This window comes from Rutilus rutilus, assembly GCF_951802725.1.
Source record: "Rutilus rutilus genome assembly, chromosome: 8".
Lineage (NCBI taxonomy): Eukaryota > Metazoa > Chordata > Actinopteri > Cypriniformes > Leuciscidae > Rutilus > Rutilus rutilus.
In genome coordinates this window covers 38,565,961-38,593,735 of record NC_140222.1, presented here as the reverse complement: position 1 = coordinate 38,593,735, position 27,775 = coordinate 38,565,961, and the positions used below count along the sequence as shown (strand labels likewise).

General features: G+C 38.0%; 1 protein-coding gene across 2 annotated transcripts in view; it reads left to right on the top strand.

Annotated features, from left to right (window-relative positions):
• grm7 (glutamate metabotropic receptor 7) overlaps positions 1-25,208 on the top strand; it is a 219,351-nt gene extending 194,143 nt beyond the window's left edge. The window contains exons 9-11 of one of the 2 annotated variants that reach the window (XM_084415672.1): positions 14,800-15,046; positions 16,818-16,839; positions 24,924-25,208. In XM_084415672.1, the coding sequence (XP_084271798.1) occupies positions 14,800-15,046; positions 16,818-16,822 (252 nt within the window). In that variant the 3' untranslated portion in view covers positions 16,823-16,839; positions 24,924-25,208. The remainder of the gene's footprint in view (positions 1-14,799; positions 15,047-16,817; positions 16,840-24,923) is intronic. The other variant, XM_084415671.1, reaches the window with a different exon arrangement.
• Positions 25,209-27,775: the final 2,567 nt, after the last annotated feature.

The window sequence follows — 27,775 nt, the reverse complement described above, 5'->3', positions numbered from 1 at the left end:
TAATCAATTTCATTTTGTTTGTTTGTTTTTGTTTAAAAAAAAATATTTATTAATTTGTTTGATTTTTTTATTCATAATAATACCAATAATGATATAGATTTATAAAACGATCAGCCGAATAATCACATTTTCCCCACCTTGGATTTTGGTGTCCACAATATCCATTATTTTTGAAATAATAATAAAAAAACGAGTTATTAACTATTAGTTACTAACCCTAACCCTAACCCTAACCCTAACGTGCGGAAAGCGTTCCATAATCGGTATGAAGCCTTTCAATGCACAATCACTAATCCATGCTGACATCTGAGCAAGCGTAACTATTTAAAAACCAAAAGAGTCATCAAGTATCCAACATTTGTTCAATCACGGCCTCTCGTTTCCCCCTGTGCTGAATATGCTTTCAAAAAAAGCCTGGTTAGCGTTTGTTTCCTTGCGTACTGATTCCGAACATAATCGCCAATCATACCCCTAGCAGGTGCGGGCTGTTGCAATAAATCTCATTATGTGCCTTTTATGCATTCATTTGCATAATCCCAGCCTACATTTGCTTTCTGACTGGAACATCCGTAATTATAAATGCACAAGGATTAACCTACACCAAATTTTCACTTCGTCACCGATTTAAGGAGCACCGCTGAGCAACATGCACACTGGATAGTCGCCTCGTATCTGCTTGTGTCGGTGGTCAGCATGTATGGGCCACCTGGGGCTGAGGATGAGTCACGTAAGATGCACGTGGAGAGCAGGTGGGAAAATGACAAAGGTTGATAAAGGGACAAAGAGTTCGCCTGACCTGCAGGTGTTGTTGTCAGATCTGAATTAACTTGCGTAAACAGACTTCTGTGTCATGACCAGCTGCGACAAATAAGTGAAAGTTGAAGTTGAAGCAAGAAATCACAGGCAATCAAAATGTGTTTATGGGACGAGCTACATAGTCATTCCTACAGTTTGGTGGGTTTGGTGGGCTGTATTTACATCCTGGTTTCGGTCGAAGTCCACAGTAGTCGATTGTCGAGTTCACGCGCGTGATCATAGGTACTAAACCTAGGCGCGTGAACTCGACAATCGACTACTGTGGACTTCGACCGAAAACAGGATGTAAATACAGGTATGTGCGCTGGCTGAATAAACATCATTTTTTATATATTTCTTTCACATCTACTGCAGTCAGATTCACCCGCGAATGAATCACTCACATGACCTGTACACTTGTAATGACACATCAAGGATGTTAAGAGGCTAAAAGCAGGTTTAAAACTTGCCCCATTGAAGTCAACAGGGTGCAAATTTTAAAAAGAGGATAACTCGGTGCGTAGGCAACACCGATTTTTGTCGTTGTTCTCTGTACTGACAGCACTCCAAATGTACAAAAAAATGAGCTCAATGTTAAAATTGACCGGAGTTCTCCTTTAACCAACGTGGTTGAACGACCAATTTGCGACAGTACGGTTTCGGGAAACAGTCGCGACTAGCTAGTTGATTTCTTCAACTATTGTAGTTAAGCAGCGAGTTGCGTCGTTGTGTGGGAAAGTTGAAAAAAGTTGAAAAGGCTAGTAGTATTACTTAATAATTCTGACCAAATATTTCCCATGTGGGCTTGGAAATTTGTTACAGTGTAACAGGGTGGACCTTAACAGGCTGGACGCTTTAAGTTTAGAAGCCCGTTACTAGCTAAGAAAGAACAACATAGACAGAAGTCTAACATTTAGGAAGACTTTTATTGGATATATAAAATCTATTTTATAAAGATAAATAAAGTGACACAACAGGGTGGACATGTTATGTTTTACAATATTAGACTTCTTATTATAAGTCTAATATTATAAGTCTTCTAAAAATGAAAAGAATAGAGGAAAGTTCATGACTAATACTTCTTGAGTAAGTCATGTGATTTTGTTCATACGCTTACGATTTTAAAGGGCAAGTAACAGCAATGTAACAGGGTGGACTGGAGATTGACAGACTACCTAATTGAATGGTTTTACACATTTAAAAGAAACATGTATCACAAAAAATTGTATTTTATGTCGAAATGAATATACTGTTCCTCAAAATTGCTACTTTAAAATCATTCCGTATATGTAACCATTATTTCAAAGTGAAATCGAGAAAACATGATTGGGAACATGAGAATTTCTCTTTCAAGTGTTTCAAATGTGTGTTTCTTAAATTACTATGATTCATAGGTACTATCAAAATCTGATTTTTTTGTTAACATCTATGCATAGAAAGCCATGCGGCATGAAAATAATGTCAAATAGGTTACACTTTATTTTAAGGTGTCATTGTTACTGTGTAATTATATATTTAAGTACTGAGTAATATTAATGAACTACATGTATTTACTATAAGGTTAGGTTAGGATTAGGGTTTGGTTGAGAGTTAGTTGCATATAATTATGCATAATTTACTTTTATTACTATGGTAAGTACATGTTACATGTAACAAGGACACTGTAAAATTAAGTGTTACCGTAAAATATTTAGTATTGTTTACCAAATTCACCAACCTGTAGGAATGACCCAAATATAAATTATTGATTTATTAATTGTCACAGCTTACTGCTTATGGCCACTATCTTGCAAATAATCTGTACATTGAATTAAAAAACATCCATATGAATCAAATTTGACTGTACTGTTACACTACAACAAAGCAGGTGCTTTATGTAAATGAAAATGCCGTTTCAGTGAAAATGCATGCAATGCTGAGTTTAGGATACTGTGCATGCACGAGTGTTGACCCATGTTTAATGCAGGGGGCTGTTTTATTTATGCCATCTGTGGCCTTCCCATGTGGATTTAGGTCAGTGAACGCAGGTGTCTCAGATTTTATAGCGATGTGGCATGCTGTCTCTTCCTTCACACTGCGGTGTACACATGCATGCACTTCAAAGCGTAGGATCAGACATATACATGTGTGTCATACAGAAAGGGCCATTTGTATGTGTTGGTACCGCCAACGCTTAGCTTTGTTTGTTTCATGAGCATGCATGGAAGTCTGGATTGCAATCAAGCTCATTTGCAATGCATGCGTAGTTCTTTTTTTAGGATTAGTCATGCCAGTTAAGCATTTCAGACCGCTTCTTACATGCTACATCCTCGTCTACAGATATTTTAAATGTAAATGAAACATAATGCATTCCAAATAGATCCACCCATCACTCTGAATTAAGTGGGTTGCTTTGTGTTGTCAAGTGAGTTTCAGAAAAATGCAGTGTTGCAACTGACCTTTTGTCTGGATGAGACCTCATTTACTTTATTTAATGCACAATGCTGGTCTTATTCTTTGGTGCATATTATTCCAAACAAAAAGTAAAAAAAAAAAAAATGTTTTAAAGTCAAGAGCAAAGTAGCGATTGGGGGAAACAATTGCGACTTCTTTTCTTGTAATTGCATGAAACAAATGGCCCAACTGCAAGAAAAAGTTTAAATGAACAGAAATATAGTTGCAATTGTGAGATATAGGCACATTGTAAAGGCAAATTATAGGCACAATTATAACAGTTGGAACTGCAATAAATATATATTCATTGTAAGATATAATATAAAAAAAAGGGAAACAGTTGCAATTGCAAGATATAAAGTAGCAATTATGAGAAACAAAGTTGCAATTGTGAGATATGAAGTAATTTTGAGAGATATAAAGTTTCAGTTACGAGAAAAGGTTGTGAGTATATAAAGTCAAATTGTGATATATAAAGTCTCAGTTATGAGAAACAGAGTTGCAATTGTGAGATATGAAGTCACATTGAAAGATGTAAATTACAAGAAAGCTACAATTACAAGAAAAAGCATAGTTGCACATACATGATTAGTCAAGTTGTGATATAGCCTATATATATAGATAGTTGAAAATATGAGAAACAAAGTCACAGTTTTAAGTCATTTTGAGAAATATAAAGTTGCAGTTATGAGAAACAAAGTCACAATTGTGAAATATAAAGCCACATTGAGAGAAATAAAGGGCCAATTACTGTATAAGAAAAAGTCAAAATTACAAGAAGCATAGTCACAAATGGATGATTTATAGACAAATTGTGATATTTAAAGTGTCAATTACGAGAAACAAGTTTGGTATTTCAAGATATATATATATATATTTGCATTGTGAGATATAAAGTTTAAAATACAAGAAACAAAGTCACAGAAACAGTTGCGATATGTAAAGTCATTTGATATATAAAGTTGTAGTAATGAGAAACAAAGTCACAATTGGGAAATACAGTATAAAGTCACATTAAAAGATAAAATCATTAAGAGAAACAAATTTGCAATTGCAAGATATAAAGGCACATTGAGAGATATAAAGGGCCAATTACAAGAAAAAGTTGAAATTGCAAGAAACAATCATAAATGCTTGATATAAAGTCAAATTGTGATATATAAAGTCTCAATTATGAGAAACAAAGTTGTAATTTTGAGATATGAACTCACATTGAGAGATGTAAATCACAATAAAACTACAATTACAAAACTACAATTAAAAAGAAAAATCGAAACTACTGTACGAGAAGCATGGTCGCTAATGAATGATTTATAGTCAAATTGCGATATATAGTCTCAATTACTAGAAAAAAGGTTGGAATTGGAAAATATATAATGTTAAAAAAAATATGACAAAGTCAAAGTTGGGAGATATAATGTTACACTGAGATATAAAGTAGCAATTACAACTTTTAAAGATATAAAGTCGCAGTTACAAGAAAGTTGCAATTATGAGATATATAGTCACATTGTAAAATATAGATTTACAATTATAATAAACAAAGTCACAATTGCAAGATATAAAGGGCCAACTACAAGAAAAAGTCGAAACAAATTCACAGTTGAGATAGTATGTTACACTGAGATATAAAGTAGCAATTACGAGAAACAAAGCTGTAATTGTGAGATATGAAGTCATTTTGAGAGATGTAAAGTTGCAATTATAAGATATACAGTATAGTCACATTGTAAAATATAGATTTGCAATTATGATAAACTAAGTCACAATTGCAAGATATAAAGGGGCCAACTACAAGAAAAAGTCTCAATTACGAGAAACAAAGTTGGAAGTAGATCTATTCAAGATCTATTCACATTGTGAGATATAAAGTTGAAAATAGTCGCAGTTGCGAGATATAAAGTCACATTGAGATGTATAAAGTCTGAGTTATGAGTAACAAAGTTGCAATTGTGAGATTTAAAGTCACAATATATGATATAAAGACGCAATTACGAGAAGCAAAGTCCTAACTTTGGCAGTAATGGGCTTCCAACCCACTGACATTTTCTTTAGAAAATGCAAAAACCTAGCTCTAACTAGGACTCTAATGTCAAATCGCATCATGATCCGGCTTCTGAAATGCTGCTAAAAACATGTTTGATGGGACGACCGCAGAAGACTTTATTTTTCCGCATTCCGCCATCGTTCCTCTTTTTGACGTTGCCAGTGGATAGTTGAATGCGGAGAAAATGAGTGGGTCTTTGAGAACGCGATCAATAAGCTCATTGTGTCTTTGTGTAGATGCCTTTGCTAGTTTCAAGCTGAATTACACACTGACACCAAACCGAAAAAAAAAAAAAAAGAGTCTCTCAAGGAAAAGAAATGGATCTTTAGATGACAAAAGGCATTGTCCTTTTGCATGTAAGGTGATCCAAGTGAAAATGCCTTTCCGCCTACTGTACGTCTCCCGCGATTGCGTTTCTCAGTAGTGCCAAATGTGTCACCTTCATCCAGTGTGACGGTAAACTACATCACAGCGCAGTTTGAGTCAACTTCCTCTGTTACTGTATGTATGTCACTTTATATAATAAGTCCCTTCCTATCTGAAGCCGACTGACGCTTGTGTGCCGTTCGGGAAGCCTCTCTTGTGGCATGCGTGGGATGTTTTGCTTCCTCTATAGGTGTGACTCTCTGAACGCATCAAAAGCCGTCATTTTGAGGATTGGTTTTCAAAAACGGGGTTTTAAGGCAAAGACGTTGCTTAGAAGAGGGTTACAAACCTGTAGACTCAGTTCCAGTACGAAACTGAAATGCATCTTCAGTGCCTATTCCAGCATTCCAGATCTTTGTGTCTTTGTTTGACGGAGGAAGAACAGTAGAAAGACTGCAGGAATCTGGCTGATAGATCTCCAGGATTAGCATGTGATCACGGCAGGGGGCGGCGCACCAATTGAATTCTTATCTATTTAAATTGCATGTTGTCATAAGGCGGTGGATTGTGAATTGCTCTGTCACTGGTGTTAATGAGGTTGTCGTAGTTGATGTCTTCAGGTGATTTAAGACTGCGGGAATTGGTTTTAGTCTGTCGAATGCGGTTTAGTGTGGGACAATGTTTGTTTAAGCTTTGCAATGGCACAAAAATCCTGTGACATATGATGAATTCGGGCATTGGGACTCTGGGACATTGTGTGACACTTTATGTTAAAATGCTTAAACACACTATTTCTATACCAGTAAAGGACCAGTGTTGACCTTTTGAATTGATTGATTGATTGTATATTTACAGTGCATCCGGAAAAGTATTCACAGTGCTTTACTTTTTCCACATTTTATATTGCAGCCTTATTCCAAAATGGATTAAATTCATAATTTTCCTCAAAATTCTACAAACAATATAGCCTAGAAATCTAGACGCACCCTAGCGGCAGCAAAATTTATTTTGCAGCCAGTGTAGTCTAGCAACTCTCCGTTGACTTTCGGAGCTGTAAAAACCTAAATTGGGTCAGGCCAATCACGTCGTGTATAGAGTAGGCGGGGCGGGCTTAACATAATGACGACGGAGTTGCGACGGTTCCCCGCTACTTAAAAACAAAGAATGGCCGCTGCTGCTGGCGAACAGTCTTTCGAATCGGCTTTGGCCGCGACTCTGGAGTACTTGGAGTTAAGTTTTTCTTTGAGAAAAGAGCAAAGAACGGCACTTAAGTCATTCTTAAAAAAGGAAGATGTGTTCGTAGTTTTGCCGGCCAGATTCAAAAGTTGAATCTATCAACTAACATTAGCTCCGCTGTTGGGAAAACGCTCTGGTTGGTTGAAGCGCTGTCCTATTGCGTGCCGAGGGAATTTGAAAGACAGCCGTTTATCCCGCCCCTCGGATTGAGCCGTGTCTATGGTGAGTTGGCAATGGTGAGGCTTGCCAGGCTACAAACAATACCCAGTAATGACAATGTGAAAGAAGTTTGTTTGAAATCGTTGCATTTTTGTAAAAAAATAAAAAAAAATAAAAAATGTACACGCACGCAAGCATTCACAGCCTTTGCCATGACTCCCAGAATTGAGCTCAGGTGCCTCCTGTTTCCACTGATCATCCTTGAGATGTTTCTACAACTTGATTTGAGTCCACCTATGGTAAATTCAGTTGATTGGACATGATTTGGAAAAGCACACACCTGTCTACTCAACTCAACTCAACTCAACTCAACTTTTATTTATAAAGCACTTTCAAAACCATTAGAATGGACCAAAGTGCTGTCCATAAGTAGGCTAATCAATAACTCTAAAATACATACAGACATTGTTACATTAAAACAAGACACAAAGGAATCAAACAACAAATCACTCACAGTTCTCAGACCTAATCAAACACCAAAGGCTTGATTAAATAAATAAGTCTTCAATTCCTTTTTAAAAATATCCATGCCTGATGAGGTTTTTAAGGATAGTGGCAACACATTCCAGAGTGCAGGAGCCGCAACAGAAAAAGCGCGATCTCCACTACGCCTCAAACGAGACCGTGGGACGGTTAGGAGCATGTTCTGAGAGGAGCGAAGATGACGTTGAGACTGATAGGGAATTAACATGTCTTTTATGTACTCAGGAGCTTGACCATGTAGTGCTTTAAAAACAAACATCAACACCTTGTATTGTATTCTGTATCTAACTGGTAACCAGTGAAGGGATATCAATAAAGGTGTTATGTGATCCCGTTTTCTGGTATTTGTTAAAAATCTCGCTGCAGCATTCTGGACACGCTGAAGACGAGTAACCAGTGATTCACTTATGCCCAGATAAAGAGCATTACAATAGTCCAGCCGGGTTGAAACAAAGGCATGCACAACAATATCTAAGTCCTTGTACGAAAGGATTGGTTTCAGTTTAGACAGTTTTCTTAGCTGGAAAAAAGATGATTTCACAACGCTGTTAACTTGACGATCAAAGCGTAATTCAGAATCGAAAAATACTCCAAGGTTCTTCACATAACTTTGCATATTCTCGGACAGTAGTCTATTATTTTCAGCCAGAGCATTCCCAAGCTCCTTGTTCCCAAACATAATAAACTCAGTCTTATCCTCATTTAATTGTAAAAAGTTATTTGCTAGCCATCCCTTTACCTCAGTCAAGCACTTATAAAAATTAGTAAAAGATGCACAGCCATCACACTCCAAAGGAAGGTACAATTGTAGATCATCAGCATACAAGTGATAGTTAATATTATGCTGCTTAAAAATAGACCCCAGGGGTAACATATATAATGAGAACAGAGTCGGACCAAGGATTGATCCCTGAGGAACCCCCCCAAGAAATAGCAGCGGATGCAGAGACATAATTTCCAATTTTAACAGAGCATGTCCTGTCATGCAAATAAGAGGAAAGCCACTTAAGGGCTACACCATTGATCCCTACATAATCTCTAAGGCGGTCTATTAAAATTGCGTGATCTAAAGTATCAAAGTCTGCACTTAAATCAATGATGCTGATGTGGCAGGCAGAACATGTATCAAATAGGAAGGCCGCGACTGCGCTGTTGGTCTAACTCCACTATTTAGGATCCTCAATTTCTTAAGTTTCACCAAGACTCCAGCCCGTATGCCTCGTCTCCTGCGACGTCTCCTCTTCCAGCACGCGCATCCAGTTACCTGACAGACTTTCATTGGCGGCTGGAACATGCATGGCTGTTTAGCGAACAATTTCAAGTTCAAATCACGGCTGCACATATCCAAGGCCGTAGATCGAAGACTTAGCAACGAAAGGCGATCGTAGATCAACTGTGAGCAATCCAAATGATTGATAAAACATAAAAGAAAAACAAATAAACAAAAAACAGACATCCTAAATGTGGAGCGACGGCAAGCCAACACACAACCTGGCGCCATCTTGCTGATGAATTTTAAACTTGAATTTGATGTCTATGTAAGGTCCCACATACCCCTTTTCCACCAAGGCAGTGCTGGTGCCGGTTCGGAGCCGGTGCCTACTTGCGAACCAGTTCTTTGTGTTTCGACAGCCAAAGAACCGGTTCTCGGCCAGGAAAATTGGTTCCAAAGCGGCACCAACTCTTTGCTGGACTAGAACCGTTCTTTCACCACGTCATGCTTACGTCGGGGGCTGGGGGCTGGGGGCTGGGGGCGGGGTTATTGTCGACCTTCTTCTCGAATGTAACCTCCGTCTATAGTAATCCAGACGAGCAGCACAAATGTGTTCTAAACTTCTTCTTTTGACCCCAATATAGGATCACAAAGCCAGGAAAAACATTTGCAGAAAGACGATGTAGTCCAACATTGTAATTGTTATGCTTGAAGTTGGCGCAAGCGTTTCTGAGAAAGCTAAGACGTATGGCAACGTACACAGTGACGTAACGACGTCGTTCGCTGGGCTCTCTAGTCAGTGGAAAAACAAACAGGTTCTGAGAAGGTTCGCAAGTTGAACCAACTTTGAACCAGCACCAGTTCTGAACTAGTTCTTTTTTGGTGGAAAAGGGGTAACTGTTAACAGTGCATGTCAGAGCACAAGGAATTGTCTGTAGACCTCCGAGACAGGATTGCATCGAAAAACGTGATAACTTTTTTCACGTTGTCATTATGGGGTATTGTTGGTAGAATTTTGAGGAATATAATGAATTTAATCCATTTTTGGAATAAGGCTGTAACAAAAAAGTGCTGTGATTACTTGTTTGGATGCACTGTATATACCAGGGGTGCCTATATATATATATATATATATATATATGTATGTATATATACACACACACACACATATACCCACACATCACATTTACAAAATTAACATTTACAGTCAGAATCTATTTTAAAATATTATGTTTACTGCTTTTTTTCCTCAAGTGTTACATAATGGGAAACATCATGTTTTTGTATTGATGTCACACTTATTAATTTGTAATGAATAATCTTATTTTCTGGTTTAATATTCTAAAATTGATTCTGACTCTAAGTTTTAATTGAATAAGCCATGTTTAAATGCAGCAAGTTGCGACAACCATAAACCTCTAGGTACGTGACAACATCCCTTCGTGGCAAGTTCTTCCACATATTGACATATAAATCAGTACCGGTGGACATATTTCTATGGCCTCATCGTATATACGATATATATATATATATATATATTGTCATACAGCCCAGCCCAGTTCTTGAATCTATAGTATGGATGTTTTAGACCACTTCTTGTTCGTTCGATTTTCAATCTCTCTGCAATGTTTTATAAACTCTTCTCTGTAGAATCGGTGTTCCTCATATATCGAGCTGTTTATTTCCAGGCTGCTCCGGTTCTGACTGATCCATTATTAGCCCAAATCACATCCATAAAACTCTCCCTCTTCACCATATCATTCCTCACATCCAAACGTTTCAGATGAGAGCAAGTGTTCAGACTTATTGCTCAGTAATTAACGCTGATCACTGCTAAGCAGCAGCCAGAGGGGTGTGTGTGTGTGTGTGTGTGTGTGTGCACGTTACACAAGGTTATTTGCTGTGCGCATCACGAAACCCATTCAGTATGTGATATATACTTATAATGTTATTTATATAATTAAGAAACCTGATGCTTAAGTTCATACCGTCCTCATTGATATTTAATGTATACGTCATTTGGTTCCATTTTACACAGAAAATCGCCAAAAGAGGTCAAACTGCATAATGAAGTGCACCAGACAGTGAAACGAGACATTTAGCTTTAGTTACGGTATTCAGTGAAGGTCAAAATAAATGAGAAGCGTATTTGAAAAAGTAATAAACCGCAAGATGGGATTAGATTTCTCACAGGACTTTGAGGTAGCTGAAAAACAAGATCATTTTCTTTGTAATTTGTATTTTTTTTTTTTTTTTTTTTTTTTTATTAATTCATTAATTTGTTTTATATATATAATTAAGACACTATTAAAGTTTTTTTTATTATTGAATTTGATTTCATTTTGTATTTTCTGTTTCCATTTTAATTTCAGTTATTTATTTATTTTTAATTTTGTGTTCTTGTCATTTTTATATCTTTTTTTTTTTAATATGTCTATATCGATTTTTTTATTATTTTAATTTCGGTTATTATTATAAGTAATATAAGTAAACTAAATGAAAATGTGAAAAGTTGCCTTTTCAACTACCTGAAATAAAATAAGTTTAAGTTTTCGTATATTTTATTTCAGTTAGCATTTATTTCAAGAAACATTTATTTATTTTTACTCGTCGCCATTTTCATCTTAAAAACAGGAAGCTTTTTATGCGTCTTGGCCATTCATTCACATGACAACGTTGTTTTGGGGGGCCTGAAAATGCAAACTTTTGAAAACGAAAAAAAAAAAAGTGTATAGACTTGATATTGATATATAATGTATACATTTTTTTAATGAATGTCACTATAATTTGTTTGTTTTATACTTATATTTTTCATTCCTGTTCTGTTCTGAATACTGTTAAATGTAAAGCATTTGTTGTGGAGCGAGGGGAACTAAAATACGTTTATATTTGTATAACATGTAATAACATGTTAATAACATACATGTGACATACATAATGCATCTTATCTGTTTTTATTCTCTCAACAATGCAATTTTGACCTGGTGCGACTTATAGTAAAGTGCCACTTTAAAAAAAAAAAGGATATTATTTAAAAAATATATGTAATTATATTTATATAAATGTATTTTAAAAATTAGCATTAGCAACTTTGGCAGTGAATTACATTAAATGTGCATCTGGGCCTTGAAGAAAGCAATTTTGGATTCCAGTTGGGTTGTTTTAAAAGTGAAAGAAGCTTGAATTAATGCAACAGAAGTAGCCTAGCTTTTATCGCTCGTTGCTTTGACACGTCACACCTCGTTTGGACACGGTGTAGGAAGTGAATATGGTTTTTGTTATGTCAAGCATGCTGGGTTCTCTCATCTATCCCAGGGTCAGCATCACACATCTCAGCGGCCAATGAAAAGCTGTAGAATTAGGTGTCGATCTCCGGCACAGAAAGAATCATGTGTCAGTTCACTGCATTTGCACTTTGGATTTGGCAAATTAATGTGACACCCCTAGAGGTTTTCACACTTTTTCTTTCGGAAAGTTTTAAGGTTGTGTGATTTGAGAGCCCACGGGAATTCAGTTATCCCGGCTGTTCGGGTTTGTGATCGTTGCTCTCATAACGTGCTAAAAATGGAAAAGGTACAAGTCAAATATGGGCCATGAAATTCTGATGAGAGTCTACACACATTTTTCCAGTGATATATTGTTGTGGTATGATTGATTTCAGATAAGCCAACTCTTAAATGCAGTGTAAACAAAACGAACTGTGCTTGATTTTGATTAGAGGGTGTTTTTTTTTCCAGATTTTAGCACTTTTATGACCCAAGGGTGGATTTTTATTTAGCATTTTTTATTTTTATATGAAGTAATTTTAACAATCTTTTGATGCTTGTTTTTTTACACTGGCTTTATTTTTTTGCCACTTGCATATGCTTATTTTACTTCTTGTCTTTTTACTACTTTCAATCTTCAAATATGAAAATTAATGATAAAAATATGAATTATGTGTTGAAAGTTAATGTCATATTCAGTTTAGCTGTAATTTTGTCAAATTATGCAAAAGGTGTAAAATGTATTTATTCACTGATACTCACTCACTCACTCATTCTACTCACTCACTCACTCACTAACTTACTCTCTCATTCATTCCACTCACTCACTCACTCACTCACTCACTCAGTGATTCTCACTCACTCACTGATTCTCACTCACTCACTGATTCTCACTCACTCACTCACTCACTCACTCACTCACTCACTCACTCACTCACTCACTCATACTCACTCACACATTCCACTCATTCACTCACACACTCACTCACTCACTCACTCACTCACTGATTCAGATTCTCACTCACTCACTCACTCACTCACTCACTCACTCACTCACTCACTTACTCACTCACTCACTCACTGATTCACTCACTCACTCATTCACAGATTCACACTCACTCACACTCACTCACTCACTCACTCACTCACACACACACACACTCTCACTCACTCACTGATTCACTCACTCACTCACTAACTCACTCACTCACTCACTCACTGACTCACTCACTCACTCACTCACTCACTCACTCACTCACTCACTCACTCACTCACTGATTCACAGATTCACACTCACTCACTCACTCACTCACTCACACACTCACTCACTCACTCACTGATTCACTCACTCACTCACTCACTCACTCACTCACTCACTCACTCACTCACTCACTCACACACTCACTCACTCACTCACTGATTCACTCACTCACTCACTCACTCACTCACTCACTGATTCACAGATTCACACTCACTCACTCACTCATTTACTTACTCACTCACTCACTCACTCACTCACTCACTGATTCACAGATTCACACTCACTCACTCACTCACTCACTCACTCACTCACTCATTTACTTACTCACTCACTCACTCACTCACTCACTCACTCACTCATTTTTTAAATGTATAGTTGGTTTGTTTTTGTTTTTGTTTTTATCCAATCATTTATTGAACAGTTTTGCATAAAGTTTTTTTGAAAGTTAATGTATGTAATTTCCAGTCTAGCTGTAATTTTGTCAAATTAGTAGTTAGATTACAAAAATGCTACAAATAAGCAAGAAAACAAAGTCATTTATTTTAAATATATATGTTAAAATTGCCATTACCATTAAATGTCATTCTTCCATTATCACTTCCATCACAGAATTCCCCTAAATACATATTTAGATCTATGGCGTCCACAGACCAAAAGTACCTCAGAAGGGCACTTCCTCATGTCTAAGGAGATGGTTTTTGATCTGAATAAGCTATAAAATGGATCTGTCCTTCTGCCAATTAGGTTTCACAACTTGAGTTGCTTTATTGGCCGATCGATATGTTTGTGGTAGAAATGCAGTCGAAATGCTGGGCCTCATTCACGAAAGACGAGCAGAACAAATTTCAGTGACAATTTGCGGAAAAAATTATTATTTTTTGAATGATTTTCACAATTCATTCAATGACTGGGTCCTGTTGCCTTAATTGAAACACACCCGTGACCTTCCTAACAGGCTTTGAACTCGCACAACATTAAAGATTAAACACACTGAGGATATCGGTAATTACATACTTGCCAGAGTGCCGTTAACTGCCACATGAAATGAATCTTTGCCGTAGTACTAATGTGATATGGTCGCGGCATGAAAGCCTTCATTATAATACTTTGACAAGCTCCTTTTTTTCATTCAAGAAAAGTATATCCGTGCAAGAGCCTGTGCTCTCAGGCAATGACAGCTACTCGAGTTTATAAGGACTATTATCATCCATTTCGCTTTGAATTCTCCCAGCAGGACATCAACATTGAGTGTCTTTCGTACTGACCTCAGATTTTATTTTCATTTTGAATCCCAGACCGAAGTTTGCAGAAATACCTAATGGACTACATAATTCATGAACTACCAACCTTATACTTTTATAGCTCTTTTTGAAGATCTTTATGAAGCTGTTTTTCATTTGTTATGCCTCTTTGGAGAATTCCCTTGCTGTTATATGCCAATATAAAACTAAATTCTTCCATGTTGTTTTTCTTTCCAAAGCTCTACATCCAGACCACCACGCTGACCATCTCCATGAACCTGAGCGCGTCCGTTGCTCTGGGAATGCTCTACATGCCCAAGGTCTACGTCATCATCTTCCACCCGGAGCTCAACGTGCAGAAGCGGAAGCGGAGCTTCAAGGCCGTGGTGACGGCGGCCACCATGTCCTCGCGTCTATCGCACAAACCCAGCGACCGACCAAACGGCGAGGCCAAAACCGAACTGTGTGAAAATGTGGATCCCAACAGTAAGTAACAAAACTTTTTATTCGCCGGACATTGGGGAAGTTGATAATGTACATTTGCTCATGGTGAATTCTAATGTCTTTATACTAAATCTGATGAACTCTGAAAGACTGATTCAAATCATACAAATAATTTAGTTTTAGTTGGATTGCATGAGCAGATGTAAGTTATCAAAACGAAATAATGTGATTTTTCACATTATTATGCATGTTTTCTGGCTTTTTGCACTTATCATGGCACTGTTAAAATTGGCTGAAGTGATGACCAATTTAATTTGATGTTAAATTGACAGTTTATATATGTATATATATATATATATATATATATATAGTTAGTTTACTCAAAAAATGTGAACTAATCGTTTACAGATTCGGAGGATAATTAAAAAAGCAAATATATAAGACTAACGCATATTAACAAATGATCTGATAAGCGTCATAATGTAATAATGTTTGTAAATGTTATAAATAATAGTTAGTTATTAAAAGGTAAGTTCACCTAAAAATTTAAATTAATTAATCTATCACTCTCATGTCGTTCCCTGTGAGCCGTGAGCCTTTCATTCATCTTTGAAACACATATTAAGATGTTTTAAATTAAATCTGAGAGATTTATGTCCCTCCATTTACAGCTATGCAACTACCACTTAGACGCTTCAAAAAGTGCATAAAGAGATTGTAAAACTAATCTATATGAATTGAGCGTGAATTGACATTTATGAGACTTGATCGTTTTGTATGATGGACAGATTTAACTTTTATTCACATATAAACATTGATCAGCGAACATACAGTACACAGAAGCTCAACAGAATGGCATGAGGGTGAGTAGTTGATGATTTTATTTTTTTTATTTTTGAGTGAACTAACCCTTTAATGAATGTATCATGTTATTTTACATGAGTTAATTTATTCCTATCATTTGTAGATTTGCTGTGCAGGTCTGGTCCTTATGTAAAGATCTAACAAATTAGTGGTCATCTTTTATTAAAACCACTTATAAATGTGTAACCATTATCCCCAAGCTTGACCCTTAAAGTTGCTTTCCCTTTAGCCACGAGGTGTAATGGCGAGCTCATGTCCCAGGGTGCAGTGCTTGCAAGATTCATTGTAGAATGTCACCATGAGCTGAAATGATGTTGCTTTGGCCTGTTGATGTTGCAGCATGAGCTCATGTCAGATATAATGGAATGAAGTCGTCTGCTGAGAATGACCACATTTCCTCTAATGAACACAAGATGGTGGTCCGTACACTGCAGAGAGAGAGTAATAGCGCAGGACTTGTTTTAGCCCAGAGGATTAGCATGTCATCACTGTCAAAGGAAAGCCATGGGTCTTTGAAAAAGAAATGAAATTCCAAAAGATGAAAAGTACTTTTTGTGTTGTTTATTCGGCTTTGACTGGAATTGCAGGTCTTTGCAATCTTTCAGCTGCTTTTGGGATTCTCAAATAGCTGTCGCACATAAAGAGACAAAAATTATTATGGCAATTTCAAAAATTACACCGTCAAGGTTTTTTTTCTGACAGTGGCAATGCTTTCCTTGCATCATTAGATATGCCATTCTTAGTTGTGAGAAATGGCATATCCAAAGTCAGAAATCTCCCCATCACCTTAGCACTTATATATATGCTAAAGCACACCCACCTTCTAACCTAGCTTGAAATTAAACTGCCATTTTAAATTTCATGACTGTTTGGACCAATCAGAACCTCTGCTTTGTTTCTATTGGACCAATCAGAAACAGCTCACCAAGTACTGTTTTTTTCCCAACAGGCTAATTCTCATAATTTATCAGGTAAGACCAAATTAATCTTCTACCTTTGGTTATGACCTTGCTCGCTTTTTGAACGCTGGGCGAAAGGACGAGATGGAAATAATAATCTGTCTTTTGTGGTCATTAATCACAAGTTTCACAACTTGTGATGACAATCCCGTGGTGTCTTTCAGTAGAACTAGAGAATGAAAATCATCTTTATTGTATCATGTACCATTAGACATCAACATTTAATTTAATTCAAAATTCAGTGTCAATATGCCCTTCACAATTTGAAGGGTAGTGAAGACCACCTAAGCCGTGACCAAGTCAAGACCAGTGTGTTAAGACCAAGACAAGACCAAGACTTTGAGGGGTTTGAGACCAAGACAAGACCAAGACCAGTGTGTGTTGAGACCAAGACAAGGACAAGACATTGGGGGGTTGAGACCAAGACAAGACCAATACCAGTGTGTGTTGAGGCCAAGACAAGACCAAGACCAGTGTGTGTTTAGACCAAGACAAGACCAAGACGTTGAGGGGTTGAGACCAAGACCAGTATGTGTTGAGACCAAGACAAGACCAAGACGTTGAGGGGATGAGACCAAGACAAGACCAAGACGTTGAGGGGATGAGACCAAGACCAGTGTGTGTTTAGACCAAGACAAGACCAAGACGTTGAGGGGTTGAGACCAAGACCAGTATGTGTTGAGACCAAGACAAGACCAAGACGTTGAGGGGTTGAGACCAAGACCAGTGTGTGTTTAGACCAAGACAAGACCAAGACGTTGAGGGGTTGAGACCAAGACCAGTATGTGTTGAGACCAAAACAAGACCAAGACTTTGAGGGGTTGAGACAAAGACAAGACGAAGATCGTATGTGTTGAGATCAAGACCAAGACTTTGAGGGGTTGAGACCAAGACCTGTGTGTGTTGTGACCAAGACCAATGTGTGTTGAGACCAAGACGAGACCAAGACTGTGTGTGTTGAGACCAAGACCAGTGTGTGTTAAGACCAAGACGAGACCAAGACCAGTGTGTGTTGTGACCAAGACCAATGTGTGTTGAGACCAAGACGAGACCAAGACTGTGTGTGTTTAGACCAAGACAAGACCAAGACGTTGAGGGGTTGAGACCAAGACCAGTATGTGTTGAGACCAAGACAAGACCAAGATGTTGAGGGGATGAGACCAAGACAAGACCAAGACGTTGAGGGGATGAGACCAAGACCAGTGTGTGTTTAGACCAAGACAAGACCAAGACGTTGAGGGGTTGAGACCAAGACCAGTATGTGTTGAGACCAAGACAAGACCAAGACGTTGAGGGGTTGAGACCAAGACCAGTGTGTGTTTAGACCAAGACAAGACCAAGACGTTGAGGGGTTGAGACCAAGACCAGTATGTGTTGAGACCAAAACAAGACCAAGACTTTGAGGGGTTGAGACAAAGACAAGACGAAGATCGTATGTGTTGAGATCAAGACCAAGACTTTGAGGGGTTGAGACCAAGACCTGTGTGTGTTGAGACCAAGACCAGTGTGTGTTAAGACCAAGACGAGACCAAGACCTGTGTGTGTTGTGACCAAGACCAATGTGTGTTGAGACCAAGACGAGACCAAGACTGTGTGTGTTGAGACCAAGACCAGTGTGTGTTAAGACCAAGACGAGACCAAGACCAGTGTGTGTTGTGACCAAGACCAATGTGTGTTGAGACCAAGACGAGACCAAGACTGTGTGTGTTGAGACCAAGACCAATGTGTGTTAAGACCAAGACGAGACCAAGACCTGTGTGTGTTGTGACCAAGACCAATGTGTGTTGAGACCAAGATGAGACCAAGACTGTGTGTGTTGAGACCAAGACCAATGTGTGTTAAGACCAAGACGAGACCAAGACCAATGTGTGTTAAGACCAAGACGAGACCAAGACCTGTGTGTGTTGAGACCAAGTCCAAGTCCAGTGTGTGTTGAGACCAAGACAAGACCAAGACCAAGTTACTGGTCTCGAGGACTACAACAAAACTAAAGGGTGCAAAGACCTTAAACTCAGCATGAAACGAAAGTTGCGATATTCTTTTCTTCCCTATTGTGACGTATATCTAAGTGAAACGGCTTCTCGAACAAGAAAAAAAAGTAGGACCCCTACTTGTTAAACTTTGCCCCTGCAAGCTCACATTAATCTGCCTCCACTTTTGAGTGCCACACCTACATCTTAATAATCCTCAACCGATGCATAAAATCAAGTCCCCGCCTTACTTTTTTTTCTTTTTTTTTTCATAATCCCTTGCAGTCAGATTTATGTCACAATAGGGAAAAAAACATTTATCAGATGTTCTCATAGACATTCAACCTTAGCTTTGCCATCGAGGAAAAACAGATTTTGAATGGAGACATTATTTGCAAAACCAGATGAGTTTTTCTCATCTACATGCAGCAAGCATTTTACATATTTAATGTTTCCAAGAAGAGTGTCTAAGCAAAAGCTGAACATGGTTATGAAACAGTGAACTCAACTGTCAGCGGTAATCAGATGACACGTGGAAGATCCCGAGCTTCAAACGCAAGTCCCACAGCTCAATTCCCCTGACGCCACCGTGATGGCATGGCAGACTCTATCGCAGGTCCCAAAAGAGCCGTGAACCATCTGTGTCGGCCTTCCCTGTGCACTCACTGTTCTCTCTCCCTCTTCTGCTATATAGCACACTCTGACTCTCTAAATTATTTTTATGGATATGTATGTATATGAATGTTCTGAACCCTGAGATATCTGACACCCAGGGGAATAGACCCTAAAACTATTGAGCCGAGATGGCAATGCCAAGAGCGGAATGCCGTAATCATCGCCCTCGTTCCCAACGATTTTGGTGGCACATGCAAATTCGAGTCTAGTTGATATGCGAGTTTCATCACTGGCGCTGGACTTCACTGCAAGAACGCAGGACAAGTTTTGACGGCAAATAAAACGGCGGGATTTTATGCAACAGTTTGCATCAAAAGTGATGGATAGATTTGCTCTGACAACAGTGATGAGTCATATTTTATTTATTCATTTTCACATTGACGCAAAACACAACCGTTTGTGAGCTTTCAACAGAACATTCAATATCTTAATGATCCATACCCTTGCATAAAGAGAGAGAGTGTGCAGTATTACCGATTTTAATGGCCCGTGTTATAATCTCATCCTAATAAAATAATATAAATGAACACTATCAAATTTTTCTTCCATTGTAAAGATAACCCTGTGCAAAGAGCTCAGACACCTACATTCTGTTAATATAGATTTTTCAGTGATGTTCACAGTAATTTGTAGCGATAAAGTGGCCAGAATTTGTTAATTTCAGTAAGCCTCATTGGTAGAAAGAATTTCTTTGAAAATTGTTCATTATGTTTGTAAAAACACTCTTTCACAGTTATTGCATCATGCAACAGACTTTTCGCGGTATCTTTCATACATGTACGGTAGTTGTTGCATTATTCAACTTAACTGTCTTGTTAGCATTTAAACATAGTTTTTACCGAATTGTTGCATTATGTGATTAATTCCTACATAATTATTGCATTCTGCACTGTAATTGTCATGCTACAGTTTGTAAAGCCACTCTGACGCAGTTGTCACATTATGGGACGTAATTGTAATTGTTCGTAAAATCAATTGTACATCATTTTCACATTTTAAACCATTCTTACGTAAATATTGCATTATGTAACGGAATTGTAACACTCATTTGTAGAGCTGCTCTCACGCAGTTGTTGCATTATGGGACGTAATTGTAACACTATTGTTCGTAAAACTATTTGTTCGCATTTCTTTTGTTTTATTCTGCATAATTCTTGCATTATACAATATAATTGTCATGCTATAATTTGTGAAACCACTGTTACCAAATTGGCGAATTAAGTGACGAATTTGTAACACTATTGTTAGTACAACCATTGTACGTAATTTCTGCAGTGCTTGAATTGTGTTTAAAGCCATTCTTGCACAATTATTGCATTATACAATGTAATTGTTATGCAATCATTTGTAAAGTCACTGTTACACAGTTGTCGCATTATGCAACGTAATTGTAACACTATCGTTCATACAACAATTTGTGCGTATTTTCAGCATTATGTGAAGTTATCGTGTTTAAAACCATTCTTACACAACTATTACATTATGCGACGTAATTGTTGTGCTATCATTTGTAAAGTAACTGTTACGCAATTGTCGCATTATGCAACGTAATTGTAACACTATCGTTCATACAACAATTTGTGCGTATTTTCAGCATTATGTGAAGTTATCGTGTTTAAAATCATTCTTACATAATTCTTACATTATGCAATGTACTTGTCAGATTAACATTTGTAAAGTCACTGTTATCCAGATGTTGCATTATGCAACGTAATTACAACGCTATCGTTTGTATAAACATTTGTGCGTAATATCTGCATTATGTGAATTGTTTAAAACCATTCTTACATGATTATTACATTATGCAACCTAATTGTTGCGCTATCATTCATAAAATCACTGTTGCTCAGTTGTCGCATTATGCAACATAATTATAACGCTATTGTTCGTACTACCATTTATACGGAATATTTGCATTATGTGACTTAGGGTACGTTTACATGACAACGATTCTCTGAGTTTTCCGCCTACAGACGACACCATTGTCAAAACGATCCCTATTCAAACGGATCCACGAAAATGACTAAAAACGCTGTATTCTGCTGTCAGGCCAGTAGATGGCGATGAAACACTATAGACTGAACACGTAATACGCATGTGCATGACGTCATAGTCTTCCAAGATTTGTGTTTTTGTTGTTTACACGGAGACCGTTGTCAGGCACCCAAAACGCCGTTGTCGAGTAAACGAACGGCCAAAAATAAGTTAAACCACATAAAATGTGGTTCAAAAGACCACATACAAAGTTTTACGCTTTTAGTTGAAAACGGTGTCCTGTAAACAGCCCCTTAATTGTAATGCTGTCATTTGTAAAATGATTTGGAACAATTTTCATATGATTTAATTTACACACTTAAGTAACAGCCGCATTATCATTTGTAAAACATATTTTTATGCAATTGTCACATTACGTGGCAAAAAAAAACATTGTTACGTAATTTTGTTATATTGTTGATAAGATTCCTCACAAATTGTTGCATTATATTATGCACTCCAGTGTGGGCATGCTCAGTACAAATAATAATAAACAAGTGCTATGCAAATGAGAAGAGAAATCCAAAAACCATCCCCATTCGTCATGCCCTGGTTTCCATCCATATCTGACGTTCTGTTGTCAGACACATGTTTCCAACACTCTTCCCATCCCATGAGGAAGACTGCAGATGTGAGACAAGAGCTATTAAGATGTTTTCGGTGTGCCGTGCTATAAGTGTGCACTGCAGTCGGTCAGGGGAGATGTAGTCTGGAGGCATCACAGCTGGTGGTGCAAACAAGGTCTTTCGCATCACCTTTAGTTTATTTTACAGGGAAATACAGTCACCTTCAGTCAACTGATATTCTTTCTATCTCCCTATATTGCCCATCACTCTCTAGTGAAGGAGGCAATAGTCCAAACAATAAGTGTATTTATTTGGTATTGTGTGTGTGTGTAAATTTGACAAATTAGGTCAAATTAGGTCACCCTTATCTGAGCTCCTATTGTGTGTATAATTATAATATATTTATACATGTTTTTGCATATTAAGGGCACTTTCCTCAATCCACATTCATCAAGCCCACATTTCTGAATAGATGGCACTCAGAGTGACATTTAACTCGAATACTAAAGGGGCTACTGACACTTAAAGGCCACAATGATCTCTCTACTTGGTAACCTTTACTTTTAAATATTTAGAAGTTCATTTACATGCAAAAGAGCACAACAAGCATCCGGGGATAAGCGCTGTAATTTAAGACTGGAGTCATTTCGTTACACAGAGTCTCTGCAAACACAACGGCGGCAGCTTGTGAAGGTCACGCTGTTATGACTAAAGACATTTGAGGGCTTCTTACATAAGACTTATGCGATATTCATCTGCTTTTTTATTTTAAGTTGCTCTTTCATCATATAATGAACACAGTTATTTACATTTTTGTTAGTTCATACTGTGGGTTAGAAATTCATCAGATCCCCTTACTGTAACTATTAAAGTATTAAGTAGCAACACCCTAGAAGATTCCCAGAACCCTTAGTAAACCTCTCAGAATGCCCTAAAAACCACCAACCACCCAAACAACCACACCCTAGAAAACCTAAGCAACTACTCAATATCCTAGCAACCTCTCAAACCAGTTTATCAACCAACCACCCAGAAATACCATCGCAACTGCCTAGCAACCTCTCAGAACACCCTACAACTACCCAGAACACCCTAACAACCACTCAGAACACAGTAGCAACCACATAGCAACCTCTCTAAACACCCCATCACTTCTCAGAACACCATAACAACCAATCAGAACACAGTAGCAACCACCTAGAACCCTATCAAAACACCCCACCACTACCCAGAACACCCTAACAACCAATCAGAACACAGTAGCACCCACATAGCAACCTCTCAAAACACCCCACCACTACCCAGAACACCCTAACAACCAATCAGAACACAGTTGCAACCACCTAGCAACCTCTCAAAACACCATACAACTACCCAGAAAACCCTAACAATCAATCAGAACACAGTAGCAACCACATAGCAACCTCTCAAATCACCGTACAACTACACAAAACACCTTAACAACCACTCAGAACACAGTAGCAACCACCTAGCAACCTCCCAAAACACCCCACCACTACCTAGAATACCCTAACAACCAATCAGAACACAGTAGCAACCACCTAGAAACCTCTCAAAACACCCCACCACTACCCAGAACACCCTAACAACCAATCAGAACACAGTAGCAACCACATAGCAACCTCTAAAAACACCATACAACTACACAGAACACTCTAACAATCATTCAGAACACAGTAGCAACCACCTTGCAACCTCCCAAAACACCCCACCACTACCTAGAACACCCTAACAGAACACCCTATTAATATATCAGAACACAGTAGCAACCACCTAGCAACCTCTCAAAACACCCCACCACTACCCAGAATACCCTAACAACCAATCAGAACACAGTAGCAACCACATAGCAACCTCTCAAAACACCATACAACTACCCAGAAAACCCTAACAATCAATCAGAACACAGTAACAACCACATAGCAACCTCTAAAAACACCATACAACTACACAGAACACTCTAACAATCAATCAGAACACAGTAGCAACCACCTAGAAACCTCTCGAAACACCCCACCACTACCCAGAGCACCCTAACAATCATTCAGAACACAGTAGCAACCACCTAGCAACCTATCAAATCACCATACATCTACACAAATCACCTTAACAACCACTCAGAACACAGTAGCAACCACCTTGCAACCTCCCAAAACACCCCACCACTACCTAGAACACCCTAACAGAACACGCTATTAATCTATCAGAACACAGTAGCAACCACCTAGCAACCTCTCAAAACACCCCACCACTACCCAGAATACCCTAACAACCAATCAGAACACAGTAGCAACCACATAGCAATTTCTCAAAACACCATACAACTACCCAGAAAACCCTAACAATCAATCAGAACACAGTAGCAACCACATAGCAACCTATCTAAACTCCCCACCACTACCAAGAACAGTCTAAAAACCACTCAGAACACAGTAGCAACCTCCTAGTAGCACTTTAGCAAACACCCAAGCACCCCACTCGGAATATCCTAGCAGCCAACTAGCGACCTTTCAGAAGCCCCTAGCAACCACTCAGTGCACCCTAGCAACCAACAAGCAATCTATCAAAACACCCAACAGCTACCCAGAAAACCCTAGCAACCACCCAGAACATCCAAGAACCCACTCAAAACTGTCAAGCAAACACAGAACACCCTAGGAACTGCATTGTCTTTAAGAGTCAGTTTCTAGCCTTTTTTCGTTCCATACCAAAAAATTTGTCCCTGTCAGGCCTCCTGACAAGAATCAATGAATTCCTCTCATTTTTAGCGAGAAAAAAAAAGGATGAAATATCAAATGAAAAGCAATCTTTCATCTTTCTCTCCTCTCAGGTCCGGCCGCTAAGAAGAAATACGTGAGCTACAATGACCTTGTGATCTGAGGGCCTCCATCACAGGAGGAAGGTGATCGATGGCAGTTCCTGGTTTCTCTCGGCTCTTTGACACAAAAGTAAAGCGGGAAAAACGCTTTCGGTGTACCTCTCTTTCCATCCTTCTTTTGTCCGAGGGCCAGGACAGTGACTGGGCCCTCAGCTTAACCAACGACAGAGGATCTCAGTTGATTTTTGACACCTTTAAGAAAAATAAAAAGGCAACCCCCCCCAACCCCCACCCCCCAAAAAAATCACAAAAATAAATTGACATCTGCAAAAAAACACAGTAGCAGGAATCAACGGATTGTACAACCGGAAGAAATACATTTTTGTTGTTTGTTTGTTTTTCTTCTGACGGAGGTGTAACAGCGGCACAACACGACTGACCTCCTGTCAGTCAACAATTGAGGTTGCACTTGACGTGATGGACCTTCGACAAGGCGTTTCTTCTGATAATCCATCACAGACTTTATTCAGGGCGCTCATGAATCGACATGGCTTTGGAATGCTGGGCCGAGAGGTCCTCCTCATCTTTACATGTACTTCCAAACTGCAAGTTTTTTGGGATTTTCCGTGCAAATTTGTGTGGTTCTTTCAGCATTTCCGTTTTCCTTTGCTGTCGGAATTTTTACGTTTCAGTTTTTTTCTTTCATTTTCCTTGCCTTTCTGGATGCACATTGTATTAAAGCCATATTCTTCTCTATGAGATCTCATTCCTGGAATATTTTCTGTTTTACGGTCTTAATTTTGGGGGACACCATTCGATTTCCCCCTTTAACGTGATAAATGTGACCGTATGCCTCACATTTTTCGACATTCCCACCACGTTTGTAAGGGTTCGTAGACCATCGACTGTGTTGTTAGTGACTTTGAGAGATGTTGCATTGGTTTTAAAGTAACTAAACCCTGGTGACCGATGGTGTTTCAGAATTCTTTTTTTAAAGAAAGTGTTCACGTAGCAGTTGTCAATGCATGCTTGATATGTTTGATGTTGAAGTAAATGAAAATCTCACCACAGTTTTCTCACACTGGCCTGTTTACAGATAATTTTAAAGCCTTTATTGAGTTCTCTCTTTTTTCCTTAAGTACTATCTCATGAATTTCTCAGACATTCACTCACTCAAGGCAGAATATGGCTTTAATTTGTCTTGGAATTTTTAACTGCCCCAGAACTTATGGAGAAAATTGTGCAAAAGATATCAATATATATTTAAAAAAATATATGAAAAAAAATAAAAAGCATGTATGTTTTATACTGTTTGTACTAAGTATTCATGTTGCCCTTGCTGCTTATGTGCTGATATTGTGGAAGACTTTTATGTTTGGCCACTCATGCAACTATACTGTGGTGTTGTCCAAGAATGTACCAACATGAAATAAAACCATTTGGTTATTTTTTATTACTTTATTATTATTTTTAGAGGTAGTATTATTAGTATATTAGTCTTGAATGTGCTTGCTTGAATTATGTTTGTTAAAATTGTTCCCACTTGAGACAACTAAAAGTAAGCCAATTTTTAGGTTGATTTATTTGCTCATAGTCACTCAGTTCCAAATACAGGTTATTTTAAAACACCAAGTGAATAATCACATTGGAGCCATGGCACTATGTTTCTATTCAAAGTTGCAAATTTAACCTATGTGCAAAATTGGGAGACCACATAAAATATTTGCGAATAAAGGAGCGTTTCCATCCCATGTGTTCAAGAGAACAAAATTGTCACTTCCTGGGAAATTGGCAGAAAATTTCTGTAATAAAAATGCACATAGGAATCTTTCTTCAAAAATCTCTCAGACAGCTTGATTGTGCTTTTTTTAATGTCTAGTTAAGATCATTTATTGAATATGTCTTTACTGTATTCACTACAATGATTACAGAACACAATTTTAGTTTTTAAGTATTACTTGTAAAATACAAATCCATTTCATGCTTTTAAGAGCCTCCAAAAAGAAACAGCAATTGGGAATATCTCTATAATAATGATATACTAGCAATATATGTGGCTTTTAAGAAACAAAAGAGCTAGTTTTGAATGGCTGTCAATGGAAAAAGATGATTTTGTACTCAGATGATGTGACTACAGCAGGTGCAAAATGTGCTACGCTAACCAAAAACTCTTAAAGAGGACTTATTATGCCCTTTTACTAAGTCTTGATTTTGTTTTTGGGCTCTACTAGAATAGGGTTCATGCTTGAATGCTCAAAAAAAGAATTTCACATATTTTACATTGTTGCAGCACCTCTCTTCACAGTCTGTCAGTAACACTATGGGTTACGTTTCCCATACAACGACGTAACTCACTGCTTAACCACCATAGTACGATGCATTGTTGGAAAACTAACTAGCTAGTCACTCACGTCCGAAAACAAAGTAACTTTGTCGCACATCCGTCGTTCGAACTACGTTGGTTGTTCAACAATTGTTAATGACGTCATACTAATCGGTTCTAGATCAAATGAATGTCTGATTATTTCTGTAAATAGCGAACATGGCATCTGTCGACTACTTCGCTATTTTTGTTCTCCATTGTTTTGCTTTATTTCCAGATGGTTCATTCATTCGCGATGCTGATGGCGAATGTTCCTTGAAATTATTGTTTCGGGAAAACAGAATCATTGAACTATGCTGGTAACAATGGCACTTGCGACCATAGTTGGCTAACAATGATTTTGGGAAACGATGGGGTGTTTAGCATCCCTGTTTAGTTTCTGTCTCTTTGAAGCTCCTCCTTCCAAAAAGTGCAATGTGCTCTGATTGGTCGCCTGGACCAATATCTTGTAATTGGTCAACTGATTTTAATGTGTTTGGGA